The following is a 13,447-nucleotide window of genomic DNA, read 5'->3' on the forward strand; positions in this document are numbered from 1 at the left end:
GTGGACCCGGACGATGTGCAGATAATTGAGAGTATACCTTTAAGCCGGTTTCGGACAGCGGATCGGGATGGATGGCATTTTACAAAGAATGGGAGATACACGGTTAAATCATGCTATGAGGTGGAGCGAGTGTATCTAGATAAAGTTACGACACTACCAGAGTATGGTCCATCAGTTTCGTTATTGAAAGCACACTGCTGGAAAGTGCGATGTCCACCTAAGTTAAAACATTTTCTTTGGCAACTGGTCACAGGTTGCATAGCGGTAAAGAAAAATCTACGTTCGCGAGGAATTAAAGGGGATACGATATGTGCACGATGTGGAGCACCTGAGGAATCCATAAATCATGTCTTCTTTGAATGCCCTCCGGCAATTCAGGTCTGGGCACTTTCACGGATTCCGTCTAACCCATATATTTTTCCCCTTCATTCACTTTTTGCAAATATGGATCATTTATTTTGGAGAGTGTCTCCGGCAATGGAAGATCACCATTTTGCATGGATTGTATGGTATATATGGAAAGCAAGAAACAACAAGGTTTTTAGCAATTTGGATATTGACCCCCGCGATACTCTCAAGTTGGGAGAAAAAGAGTCGGTCCTCTGGGCTGAGGCGCAAATTAATCATGCACCGAGATCTGATCAGGCCCAATCGGTAGTGAATACGTCGGTCCCCACTATCACCGGTAGATGGTGCTTTGCGGATGGATCATTGAAAGAACATGATAGATATTCGGGACAAGGATGGTGTAGTACTTTGGAAGGATTTGATAGTTTGATGGGAGCAAGGAATACTAGAGTGTGTCAATCACCCCTTCATTCGGAGATAGAGGCGCTCATTTGGGCAATGCAATGTATGAGGAATTTAAGACAGTATACTGCTACTTTTGCGACGGATTGTTCTCAGTTGGTGAAGATGGTTTCTGAACCTGAAGAATGGCCCGCATTTGCAAGTTATCTGGAAGATATCAAGATCTTGCAAAGAAGTTTCCACAGCTCATAGTTCATAGCTCATCCATATACCAAGGACGTTAAATTCAAGGGCGGATAGTCTAGCACGCAGTGCAAGAAAGCAACCCTCGTTTGTAGTCTTTATGGATGCGGAACTACCAGTTTGGTTTACAGAGTCTATATAAGTCTGTTTTTGTTGTTGACAAAAAAAAATCAAAAAATCAAAACATATTATTCTTTCAATTAAATTATATATTCTTAGGCAAACCATATATGATTTACAAATTTATAGTATTATTCTTAGGCAAACCATATATATGAATAGTCAATTACATTATGGAATATTTTATAGTATTATTTCATGCCGATTTTATATAACTATTTTGCCAATGCAAATCTAATAGTACAAATATATATTGACAAACGACTAATGTAATTGACTATTCAAAACAATAAATTGCTGCATATGAGCAAATAAATTAGTTTTGTGTATGTAATGATACTCTTGAAGGATATGTCATGCATGATCCACGGTGTCTTTGTTATATGTGCCGAGAAAGTAATGGTTAGCAACTTAGCAAGACGGCATAAGCTGCTTACATTCTAGCACATCGTAAAGCTAGAGAGAAGGCAACAATAATCATAAGAAATTGTTTTAGGTTTTTGTTTTTAATAACTAGGGGTGTTCGGCATGCCGAGGCCTAACCAACTAATCTCTTGGAGGTCTGTCCACCGACGTTAGATAAACTCGATTGTTCGCAATAAGAATTAGATATCCATATCGTATGACCATCCAAACGGATATATCTGAGATGAGATGGTAGATTTTGAATCCGTAGTGCTTAGCATAAAATTGTGAATAATGACTGTTTCTAGATTAATATTCGCTAGTGTATCTTCACTTGAGTTCAATTACAATATCTAAAAATTAGTTAACTCTGAAAGTATCTTTCACTTGATTTTACTTTTTTTTCATCATAAGTAATTAAGTAGTGTGATCAAACTGTTACTTGTTGTTACAAAAAAAAACATGCAGGTCAACTGAAAATATAAGATAAAAAAAAATGCGATGAATAAACACCCTGAGCTACATAAACTAGATTTAAACATCTAAAAAAAAAAAAAGAAGAAGGAAAAACATTTCAAATTGTTCAAGCATTATCATATGCACAAAGACTTTACATTGTATGTTGTTGCTCATGGAATCAATGGCAAACAAAACTCTATATAACCGAATAAGAAATTGGGGACGATTCGGTTTAGGTGGGTTAGCTAATTTAAGTCGGGTTCAATTTCACATGACGACTTACCGCCAGCAATTAAAGAATCGATCAAACCATTGTTGACATAAAAGTTTGGTTTCCTTCTCTTTAAACAGCTTTTGTCTCTTTGGCGATCAGATCTCACCGGAGACGAGCGATGGCTTCAGGATTCAGCGGCGATGAAACTGCTCCTTTCTTCGGGTTCCTCGGCGCAGCCGCCGCTCTTGTTTTCTCATGTAACTTCAAATTCTTGTTCTTTCCACCCAAATTGAATCCATGATTTGGTTCTGATCTCATCCGATCCAATCCGTCAGGTATGGGGGCAGCGTACGGGACAGCAAAGAGCGGGGTCGGTGTGGCGTCGATGGGGGTGATGAGACCAGAGCTTGTAATGAAATCGATTGTTCCGGTGGTTATGGCTGGTGTGTTAGGTATTTACGGTCTGATCATAGCTGTCATCATCAGTACTGGAATCAACCCAAAGGCCAAGTCTTACTATCTCTTCGATGGCTATGCTCATCTCTCTTCCGGTCTCGCTTGTGGTCTCGCCGGTCTCTCCGCCGGTATGGCTATCGGAATCGTCGGCGATGCCGGTGTCAGGTAACTGAATAACATATTCTTGCGATGTGTTTTTGCCACTTAGAGAGATGTGTTCGACTTTGTGATCTGATGTGATTTGTGATTTGTGATTTGTGTGTTGTAGAGCGAATGCACAGCAACCAAAGCTGTTTGTGGGAATGATTCTGATTCTCATCTTTGCTGAAGCACTTGCGCTGTACGGTCTTATCGTTGGTATCATCCTCTCTTCTCGTGCTGGGCAGTCTAGAGCCGAGTGAACTCTGAAAGTCTCTGTTCTTATGTGCTAAATCCTTGTAATGTTTTTAGATTATATTTCACTTTCAATATTTCGTGGCATTGTTGTTAGTTTTTGAGTTTCTTTATGAATAAACAAGCAAATATCATTTGAACTTGGTTTTCTAATTGTGTTTTCTTTTTAAAAATAAATAAATTTGCACGTAATACATCAATAAGTAATGAAATAAGAGGATTCAGTGATTTGATTCTCTAGACTCAGACAACGGCTTGTTGTTTCAGTGTTCTTGATATTGTTCTGTGTATAATTCAGCTCCAAACAAAATTTGAGCTTTTCAGTCCCACTCGACTTGAATGTAAACTTTTTTGTGTTCAGATTGATAAGATTTGGAAGGATGTACGGTTGTTGTTCTTTCTATGTCAATAATCAATATCTTACACTTTGCTCACAAATCCGTTGTAGTCTAGCTGGTCAGGATACTCGGTTCTCACCTGAGAGATCCGGGTTCAAGTCCCCGGCAACAGAGTCTTTTTTTTGTTCCTTTTTCAGTGCTGGTGGCCGAAAATAAAAACCTCTTTCAGAGAAATATCAATGAACCTGACATTCAAATTAACAAATATTCCACTCGACATAAAGCAAGAACATTATTCAGGATTGTTATTGGTTTTGGTTTTGGAAAAGATTAGCGACTTTCATACGACCAAAAATACGTAAAGGCATAAAATGAAGGGCTGAACTAAGCCAAGTCATCATTTATGATTATCTTTAGGCAGAAACAACGGTTTGTTGTTGTTTAGATGAATCATCACCTTCTTGCAAGCTTTCATAGTATTTGACAAGAACATTCCATCCACTCGGACACATAAACCCATCCGGTGGATTCTCTCCTGTTCTTGCATACGTTCTCATCTGTTAACCAAAACAAGAAAGCCGATCAGAACTCAGGTTGTAAACCGGACCGTTTCTAAAGAATCTCAAGACTCGGAACTGTCCCTTGTTACCTTAGTTCCAGAAATGAAAAGAAACTCTTTTGCACGAGAGGGATCGAAAAAAGCCATCTTCTTCTCAACTGTATCGTAAGCTGCAACCTGAAGGATAACAAAACAGAGAAAAATAACACATGATCAAGACTTGAAGCACAGCATATTATTATAATCTATCAACAAACTTTGCATTACCCTAAATGGAAGAATATTTAGTTTCTCAAGTCCAGGAGCCATGCTCAAGACTTTCTTCCCATGATCAGGATCGTACAGATCTCTCTTCTCAGTAGGATGTCCCATTCCCGCTGGATCACGTCCCACAATGTAGAAATTAGCACCTGCGTTAATCCTAGCCTTGGCGTGCCACTGAACTTCAGTTGGACCAGCATAGTGCATCGGTGATGGAAATATCGAGACAATAGTAGTCTCCGGGTCAAGCACTCCATCTTCAAGAACCTTAATACATCAAAGACCAAACTGAATTAAAGCCTGTAATAATCTAAAACAAATTGTTTTATAAGGTACAGAGTTTTCACCTTGCTATGTTGTTCCATTCTAACATCAAGAGGAACATCATCAGCCTTTGTGAAACCTCCTAAAGGGTGAAGCAAAAGAATAGGGTTCTTGTAACCCATCTCCAAAAGCCTTTTACGTGTATCGTTCATCAACAGAGCGTGGCCATTGTGCACAGGGTTCCTTAGCTGGAATGCAAACACAGCATCCGCTTGACGGTTATCGAACTCTTTCCTAAGCTGTTTAGGTGATAACCTGTAGTGATCAAGCCCATCGTTGTACTTAATCGGCTGGAAAACTTCTAAGTCGCCACCGATCAACCAGTTTCCAGAGGGAGTGATGTGTTCTTCAACATAAGGCAGTCCTGGAGAAGTGGTTCCCCAAGTTCTAGCAATCCTTTCTTCTTTATTGTGTTTGTATATCTCCACACTGAAATTTTAACAAGCAGAAGATTTAGTAAAACTGTCAATTAGGCTACACAAATCAACATTAAGAGACTCTCTCTTTTAACACTCATTATAAAAAAATTCGATACACTATAGTTACATTGTAACCAGTGTTCTAAAAATCGATCTAGGCCATCTGGTGGGCAAATCGGGTATGAGCAAGATGATTTTTTCAAACCAATTTTTTTTAGAAAAAAATCTATCTAGACAATTAAAAGTTCGGCCTAAGCAACCGCCTAAACAATAAACAGGTATAAGGTGCTGTCTAGTGATTTCTTGAACATTGCATGTAACCATTTCGATATATGTAAATATATATGCACCTTCTAAGAGAACCGATGATATCTCCTTGAGGGCTAACAAGAGCAACATTCTTAGACACACCGATCTGTTCCTTGGTGTCATCATCAATAGCAAGAAGGATAGGAAGAGACATGTTGACCAGAGACCCATCTTTCAACCTCAGAGAGTTGAAATGCAAACTCTGAAGATACTCGTCTTCTCTCATGAAGCCTTTTAAAGGACTAGCCCAGCCTTCGCTGATCACGTGCACCCACTCCAGATCGATCTTCGTCAGCTCCACTTTCGGCATCGCCTCTGATTCCTTCTTCTTCAGCTTAATCTCAGATTCGGGAACCATTAATTCGACGAGTTCCCCACCGTCTGGGTCGATCAAGGAGCTCTTAACAGTCATCGAAGGAGTAAAGGTGGGAGGTTGCATTGTTGGGTTGCGTTTATCCACCAAACTGACGAGAGGGTTGTGGTTAAAAGAAGATAAGAACACTAGTTTCGACGGGGTTTGATTTGTGTGAGAGGATGGTTTTGAGATTCTAGGTTGGAAGTGAGATTGAGAAAGGTAAGAGGATCTGATCAGAAGAGACATTGATCTCGGTGAATAGAGGTCAGCGAGAGAAGTGGAGTGGAGAGAGTGAACAGTGAAGCCGAGATTTGGTTGAACATGATTGGAGGAAGAAAAAGAAGACCGAACACTGTGAAAGACATCATCCACACGTTTGCCACTTTTGTCTCTTTGCTTTTCAGTTGCAGGAATTTTTGGCTTGTGGATGGAATTGCTGCCTTCCGTGTGAAATGTCCTCTTTGCCCTTTATTAATTATACCCAAAGAAATTGGGATTATGTTATTTTCTCCATCAATTTTACTTACATAAGCTTGGAGGTTCGGTTCAGGTGATTTGTATTTTAACTAAACAAAAATTGGATTTGATATTAGATTAGTTTGGTTTATGGAAATTAACTGAAGTCTCGGTATATTTTTGGTTAAAAGTTTCAGTTATTTCGGTTCAAAATTTTTGTTTAGTTACGTTTGAAATTCTGGTTAATTCATTTAGTTCCATTCAAAATTTGGTTAGAACTTTTATGTTTTGGTTTTATTTATAGAAAATGAAAAATTAAATTAGTCAATCACCAAACCGGGCCTCGTGGTCTGGTGGTAAAGGAACCTCGGCCGATGTGCCCGCCATCACGACTTCGAACCCCGGCCACAGCGGATTTAACATCTCTTCCGTTGGGGCGCTGGACCCCCTAAGGAGGATAGTTGGGAATGTGGCTGCCCAGATACCAGAGTTATCAAAAAAAAAAAAAAAAAAAAAAAAAAAGAAATAATTCATAATCAAATGATTTGAACCAAACCAAAATTTTGGTTCGACAGTTCCGGTCAAAAATCCCAAGCCTACTCATACGTACACACACATTTATAGAATGAAAGCCAATAAGGTGTTGAAAGTGTGTAACTCTAATTAAGAGGGACTTTATAAAACTCTACATAAAAGATTTTAGTGAGGTAGACGTAGTAACCAAACTAGACAAGAGGCCAACCACAAGAGCACTGTTGTATGTGCTTGGCTCATTTTGCATAGAGTTGTTCCTTGCGTCTATAAACGTATCGTTCAGAAACGGTCCACCAACAAGTGCACCATAAGCTACGTTCGGGTTTGGTTCCTCCGAGTTAAGCCACTTGAATCCATCTTTGCATCCTGTGTTTGCATCAGCTGGTATCGAAGCTCCTCTATGATGCACAAACTCTGGATACTTATCACCATACCCCACCAAATAGCTCATTTTCTCCGGATTTTTCCCTAGCATGTAATCAGCCTGAAAAATGCAAACCGTGTTATATATATGGTACATGTAAGAGGTCATGAGTTTATCCAAATGGAACATTAAAGAACCTGGGATCTAGAAAACTTTCTGAGATCTGAAGGTTTGAAAGATGTGTCACCACAAGATAGGTTTTCAATGCCGGATGTGAGCAGGTAATCACTGTAGAGTGTGGCTAAAAATGCTGAGGACACAGGTTGTTGAAGTGCATTCCATTCAGCAACCCATATAAGACCACCTATAACAAAAAAAAATTATATGAAATTGTATCATAAGTGAATGTATGGTTTAATATCAGGTGTAAGAGATTGTATTTACCCTCGGTTCTACTAGTTGTAGCTGTTGGGGAGCTTGGTATAAGCCCACACATGACAGCTTCTGCTGTTTCTTTATAACCTTGAAGTCCTTTGATTCCTGATAAGTCTTTTTTGAAGAATGTCAATCTTGATAATAGTATCTGCAATGTTAATATATAACATTAAATGGTATTATTAAACAAGACAAGAACATGATCCATGATTTTGTAACTTGTAACCTGTGTTCCTGGAAGCTTGTTGTCCCAACTAAACCATGAGGGACTTCCAAAATTGGCAAACTCGTCTCCATTTTTAGACACAAAGTCAAGGTACGTTTTGTCCTCTGTCGCATGGTACAACCAAGAAGCTGCCCAAAGAAGCTCATCTCCGTATCCAGTCGAGTTGTAGTAACTCTGAACCTTAGGTATGTTGACACTGTAAGATCCCCTGTGGTTATCCGCGAAACCGAACAATTGCTTGGCGTGTTTCAGGAGCGTGCTTGAATATTTAGGATCACTTTGTTTGAAGACTAAAGACGCAGCAGCCATGGCAGCTGCCGTTTCAGCAGCAACCTCAGTCCCTGGAGTCTCTGTATCGATCTTGGTGAGAGTTCTCTTGGTAGACATTGTTTCTGGTCTATCCCAACATTTATGATCCGTCTCCGGATCTCCCACCTTCAGACATTGCATAAACATTTAATAAGAATTTTTATAATTAAAAAAAAATCATAATTTGAGAATTTTTATTATGTATAAAACTTTAAAAGATTTTGGAAACCAAAACGAATGTTTCATTACGCTATGTCCAGATCCGGCCCTACTCGCATAACTTCGTTGTACCTGGATATAGAGCACGTTTGCGGAAGGATGAGCATGGATGAGGAAATCAGTGATCCATTTAAGAGAATCTTTAGCAGGTTCCAACTGGTTCACGGAGTCCATGTGATGACCGTACTCGAGAATGGACCAGGAGAGAAGAGTGGCAGTGAAAGCCATAGGTAAACCGAACTTCATGTGATCTCCAGCATCGTATAAACCTTTTGAAAGGTCAAGACCCGCTTCACTTCCGTCTTCAAGACCAGAGTCTCCTCTCCAGGTTATTTTGTTGTTCTCCAGCTTACCAGCTGCACCAAAACAAAACCAAGAATCATTCATAACCAGGAGTAAGATGTGTGTGTTCTGCAAGCAATGTTGACGACTTGCATTTCTGAATGTCGAAGAACTGCATAGCGATCTTGAGAGCATCGGCGTAGTTTTTATCAATGGAGCCTGGAAGTGGAACTATATCGGCTCCATCATCGGGATGCTTATTAGATTTATTATGTCTGATCGTGAAAACGATGGCGAGCACTACAGCGATCAACACTATGATCCCGATGAACCAGCTACAGCAACAACATCTAGAACTCGATTTCTCTCCCATTTTGTTCTCCTTCTTCAGATCGAAACTAAGAAAATGTAACTATCGAATGTCAATGGACATGAATTTAGGGATCTTTAGGGGTTTTGGAAAATAGATATCGAAAAGTCGTGTATCACGGAAAAATATTCGAATATGGAAATTATCAGATTTTGTCTAAAATGATGGGGGGAGAGAGAGAGAAACAGAGTCACCGACACTGATCAAACATGTAACCACCACGCGCGCGGGACGATGAACCGTTTTTCCATTTCTTTTAGTATTTTATTTTCAAAACTTTGTCATAATCAAACAAGAGTGATCGAATGGTACGACGCACGGCTGTCTAATAGCAGGTGCAATGGTGAACAGGGTCTAATATAAAAATAAGAATTTTTAAAAATATATAAATAAATTATGGTAAGAAACTTTAAATTTTAAATATAATGCTAAATTTAAAGTATAATTTAAAAAAAAAACAATATAAGTTATTATTTTAAAAATTACTTGATAAAATCATCAAATATACAATTAATTGTTTTTTTTTAACGGGATCTAAAATTAATTTGAGATGGCCCGGTAAGACGGGCATTCAAATTTATATGTTTGTATGGCCAAGCTATATGGCTATATGTGTATCTAGAAAAAACTTTGTCGTGATTATGGAATTTACCCTTGCCTTGATTAGAAGCAATGTGGTAAGAACTATGTCCCAGTTTAGTCAAAAAAAAAAAAAAAAGTACTATGTCCCAGTTGACGGTTGCGATCATCAGTGATATATTATCATTTTTTGGTGAATACTTTAATAAACTCACCTGTTACATTCATTAAGAGTCAGCTTCAAAGTTCAAACCACCACGTTTTAGTCAACCGTTTCCGGCCACGATCTCCACCTTTTTCTCATACATTACGTTAGCTGTATATATTAACTTCAACAAACAATGTAATTTATTCCACTAAATAGAACAGCCGATCCTTTCATATTTTTTTTCTCTGAAAAAAGATGAATATTCAATTTAATGGGGTTGTAAAGGTTTGGAAGTAAAAGTTTTGAAGTGGTGGACGGTGTCCATTGGTTGGTGGTACGGACGAGAGCTTAGGATATTTCCAACCCAAAACTATTTTTCCACTATAATTTCAACTAAAATAGAGTAACTCTATAACAGAGTAAATTTTTTTTACAATAGTTTCCTGTATAATAGAATTATTTTATTATAGAAAAAAAAATAAAATAATTTCATTTTTTTGCTCCAAAATTTACTCTATAATAGAGTTACTCTAGTGAAAATTACGGAGAAAAAATATGTTAGGGTCGGAAATGATCTTAGCAAATGAGCGAGTGATGAATTTTTATTTATTCTCAGCATTAAATTATTTTTTGTTGTGTAATTTTAATTTTTTTTTTTTTTTAGATGAATGAGTCTTCCTCGAACCAAATGGACTTTGGAATCGAAGAAGAGGAAAAGATACGGTTTCAGAAAAAGAAGATATATAACAAGAAAAGAAAGAGACGTCAACTTACAAATTATGTTCTTAGGTGGACAAAGAGAAGTGTTATCCCCAGATGAAGGTGGACGAGAGTTAATGAAAAATATAAAGGGAAGATGGACTCCAATTAATCAAGAGATCTAACCCATGTGCTAATCATGTTTTGATTAATAGGTTAGATTCAAAATCTTGACTAATAAATCTTTTTCTTCATTCTTCTCTTTAACCATCAAATAATGTTGAAAACATTTTAAGATTGACAAATCTCCTATATATTAATAAAGATTCATTTAAAAAATTATAGCATGTAATTTGTACTAATTAAAAAAATGTCATGCTGAGTTGTCATGTAATTGATATGTTAATTTTGCTTACGTGGTGGCTTGAAAATCAATTGAGAATTTTGGTAGTCCAAAATTAAATTGATAGAAAATGTTATATTAAATAATATGTCCGGACTATTGATTTATCAAATTGAAATTATTATATATTATTTCCTTAAATAAAACCTACATAATTATTTAATATGATTAAAATATATATGACAATTAATGATTTTAAATAATAAAGATTTGCTAACAGTCTGTATACTTTCTATCACTTTTTTTAATTATTTATTATTAAAATAAATTACACAATTACATTAATTATATAATAAAAATTTAGATTTTTTTTGTATATGTTGTATTTTGAATTTTTCAAAACGAGTATAAATTGCTAAAACTATTAAAAGTCTCACAGAAACTTTTGTGATCAAGGTTTAATTTTTTTTTTCTATAATAAGATACAATGATTATAAAATCATATGAATAAATAATTTTATTTTAATAGGTATTTATGTTAATATATATATATATATCTCATATCGTTTAAATTAAACTATACAATATGAAAATACATACTTATATTTTGATATATGCATTGAACATATGTTGAAAAGTTAATATTTTAGTTTTGAAATCTTCATTGTTTTTTTTTAAATGATTATAAGTTATTGAAACCACTAAACATTCCACATTAAAAAACAAACCGTTGATGTAAAATTTTGTTACACAAATATGCAAATAATCATAAAATCATATGAGTGGAAACATCATTTAATAAATATCCGTATTAAAATTATACTATATATCTATGTTAATATCATTTAAATTTAATTATATATCATATACGATAGATTAAACTGATTGTTTTGATTTATTTACTCTAGAATGATTGCGAATAAACAAGAGCGGTCATTTGATTTATATGCGCACGTCAATTTATTACATAAAAGTAATTGATTTCTTAGTTATTTAATACATAATTATTATTTTATTATTTCATAATATCTAAAACATAAAAATGGAATAAATATAAAATATGTATTCTGCACAAGGCGCATATCTTAACCTAAGTATGTATCTCTTTAATAATTTTAAATCTTAAACATTTTCTAAATCTCAGGCAAAACAAAATAACGAAATGAGAATACACTCAAAAATCAATATTTATATCGAGCAATAACCAAAATGAAAAAAACGACACAAAAATGGGAAAAATATTGAAGATAGATAGGATTGGCACGTGAATATAAACTTCTCATAACCATAATTAACTTTTAAATTGCTAAATCATGATATAAACCGAGCTGACATAATTTCATTGTAACCAAATAGTAGGCCTGAGATTTTTCGGCCTAAACATTAGGTTCTTATGCAATAAGTGATTTTTTAACCTAAAATATTTTTAAAAATGAGATCAGCTCATCAGTAAATAAATTATGTAATTAACAAAAAAAAAATTTAAATTTTTTTAAGGGCCAAAAATATTAATTCGATCAAGAATATAAATTTTATTTTTCCATACAATATTTCTTAAATAATTTTCATATAAATTTGCGCAGGTCTCATAGTATTTAAGTATCGTGGATAGTATATATATAAGCATGTATGAATATGCTTGAGGCCATTTTGAATCTGCTAAAACAAAATAAATAATATGTTAACTCTGTTGACATCTATAATATTATCTGCTATATTGGTCAACCAATTATAATACCTGAATTATGCAATACTTCTCATAGTATTTATTTAAAATATAGCTATACTAAAATGTCATAATTTCATCGAAACAATCCTTCTTTGTTCAAATCTAATTTCATGTAAACAAACTTTGATTTTTATGGTCACACGGTTAAGTTGAACTAAAAGAAAAGGTTTGTCATTAATTTATAGATAATAAAAAATAACATTTAAATTTTAATGGAAAGTAATTAACATGGGTGAAACATACTAGTTACATACTAGTTTGCGTGTGTGGCCATGCATTTTCTTTAGTGGGATGTTTAACGCGTTGAATTTTAGTTCATAGAGCTATTCTACCCATCGAATTATCTTAATTTTCTTGTTTCGATGCAAAACAATAGATGGGTATGTGCTAACTGAATTTAAAACTTTCTTCAAATGACGATGGCTTCTTTTGACAAAAGAAATCAACTATCACTTGTATATATAATCCTTGTGTCAACGCGATATTGACATTCCACTCCATTATGAATGAAATATATATGATTTCACAAAATGATGATAAATTTCATCTCAAATATAAAAGATTTACATCGTTCAGATTTACGTTGTTTAATTAGCATGTGCCATCTACAATACGTTAAAAGCCATTTGATCGCTTTGATATAGTTTTGGCCCCATTTCTTTTACATTGAGTTGTTGCCACTGTAATGTCGATGTGAATATCTAGCGATCACCAATATAGACGTTAGTGTTTCTGGGATACTTTCTTTGCTTTAATAATGGAAAAATAGTGCCCCTCATCCTCTTTTTGTCGACAAACCTTTTTCCGGTTTGGCTTTCTTCGCATATAATCTAACGTTATCAGAACTCCAATGGACGTGATTAGTTTAACCAATCGGATTGATCCAGATTTAACAGAAATCAGATTTGTGAAAAGCCTTTGGTTAAGATCTAGCTGTGTCTGGAGCCTGGAGGAGTTCGCTGTGGGCGTGAAAGCAATTTACTCTATGATTAGAAAGGACATGATAGCATAAAGCATGCTAATGTTATATACTTCTTTCTACTTATATAGTTAACATGTTTTTATCATCATGATGCCTAATTAATTAGATCACTTTATAGAGCATATAAACAAAGTTTTATATTCAAATCGTAGTAATTGTATAGCTTT

The 13,447-nt window shown here is 35.3% G+C and overlaps 4 protein-coding genes across 4 annotated transcripts; 2 read left to right on the top strand and 2 right to left on the bottom strand.

The window, feature by feature from the left end:
* The first annotated feature begins 477 nt into the window (after positions 1 to 477).
* Positions 478 to 1,002, top strand: LOC125587078. The gene has a single exon (XM_048757211.1). It carries the CDS (start codon positions 478 to 480, stop codon positions 1,000 to 1,002), a length of 525 nt encoding a protein of 174 aa, XP_048613168.1.
* A 1,209-nt stretch (positions 1,003 to 2,211) lies between these two features.
* LOC106346982 (V-type proton ATPase subunit c2-like) lies at positions 2,212 to 3,240 on the top strand. Its single transcript, XM_013786465.2, has 3 exons — positions 2,212 to 2,448; positions 2,527 to 2,812; positions 2,916 to 3,240. Exons 1-3 carry the CDS (start codon positions 2,370 to 2,372, stop codon positions 3,046 to 3,048), a joined length of 498 nt encoding a protein of 165 aa, XP_013641919.1. The 5' UTR covers positions 2,212 to 2,369; the 3' UTR covers positions 3,049 to 3,240.
* A 372-nt stretch (positions 3,241 to 3,612) lies between these two features.
* Positions 3,613 to 5,992, bottom strand: LOC106346981 (ATP sulfurylase 2). Its single transcript, XM_013786464.3, has 5 exons — positions 5,292 to 5,992; positions 4,546 to 4,951; positions 4,205 to 4,465; positions 4,028 to 4,114; positions 3,613 to 3,935 (listed from the first exon to the last, which is right to left on the bottom strand). Exons 1-5 carry the CDS (start codon positions 5,849 to 5,851, stop codon positions 3,792 to 3,794), a joined length of 1,458 nt encoding a protein of 485 aa, XP_013641918.2. The 5' UTR covers positions 5,852 to 5,992; the 3' UTR covers positions 3,613 to 3,791.
* A 595-nt stretch (positions 5,993 to 6,587) lies between these two features.
* Positions 6,588 to 8,980, bottom strand: LOC106347064 (endoglucanase 2-like). Its single transcript, XM_048756714.1, has 6 exons — positions 8,584 to 8,980; positions 8,221 to 8,504; positions 7,621 to 8,055; positions 7,404 to 7,542; positions 7,157 to 7,323; positions 6,588 to 7,079 (listed from the first exon to the last, which is right to left on the bottom strand). The coding sequence occupies exons 1-6, from the start codon at positions 8,801 to 8,803 to the stop codon at positions 6,747 to 6,749; spliced, it is 1,578 nt and encodes a 525-aa protein (XP_048612671.1). The 5' UTR covers positions 8,804 to 8,980; the 3' UTR covers positions 6,588 to 6,746.
* Positions 8,981 to 13,447: the final 4,467 nt, after the last annotated feature.

Source organism: Brassica napus, chromosome C5, assembly GCF_020379485.1.
Source record: "Brassica napus cultivar Da-Ae chromosome C5, Da-Ae, whole genome shotgun sequence".
In the NCBI taxonomy this organism is placed as follows: domain Eukaryota; kingdom Viridiplantae; phylum Streptophyta; class Magnoliopsida; order Brassicales; family Brassicaceae; genus Brassica; species Brassica napus.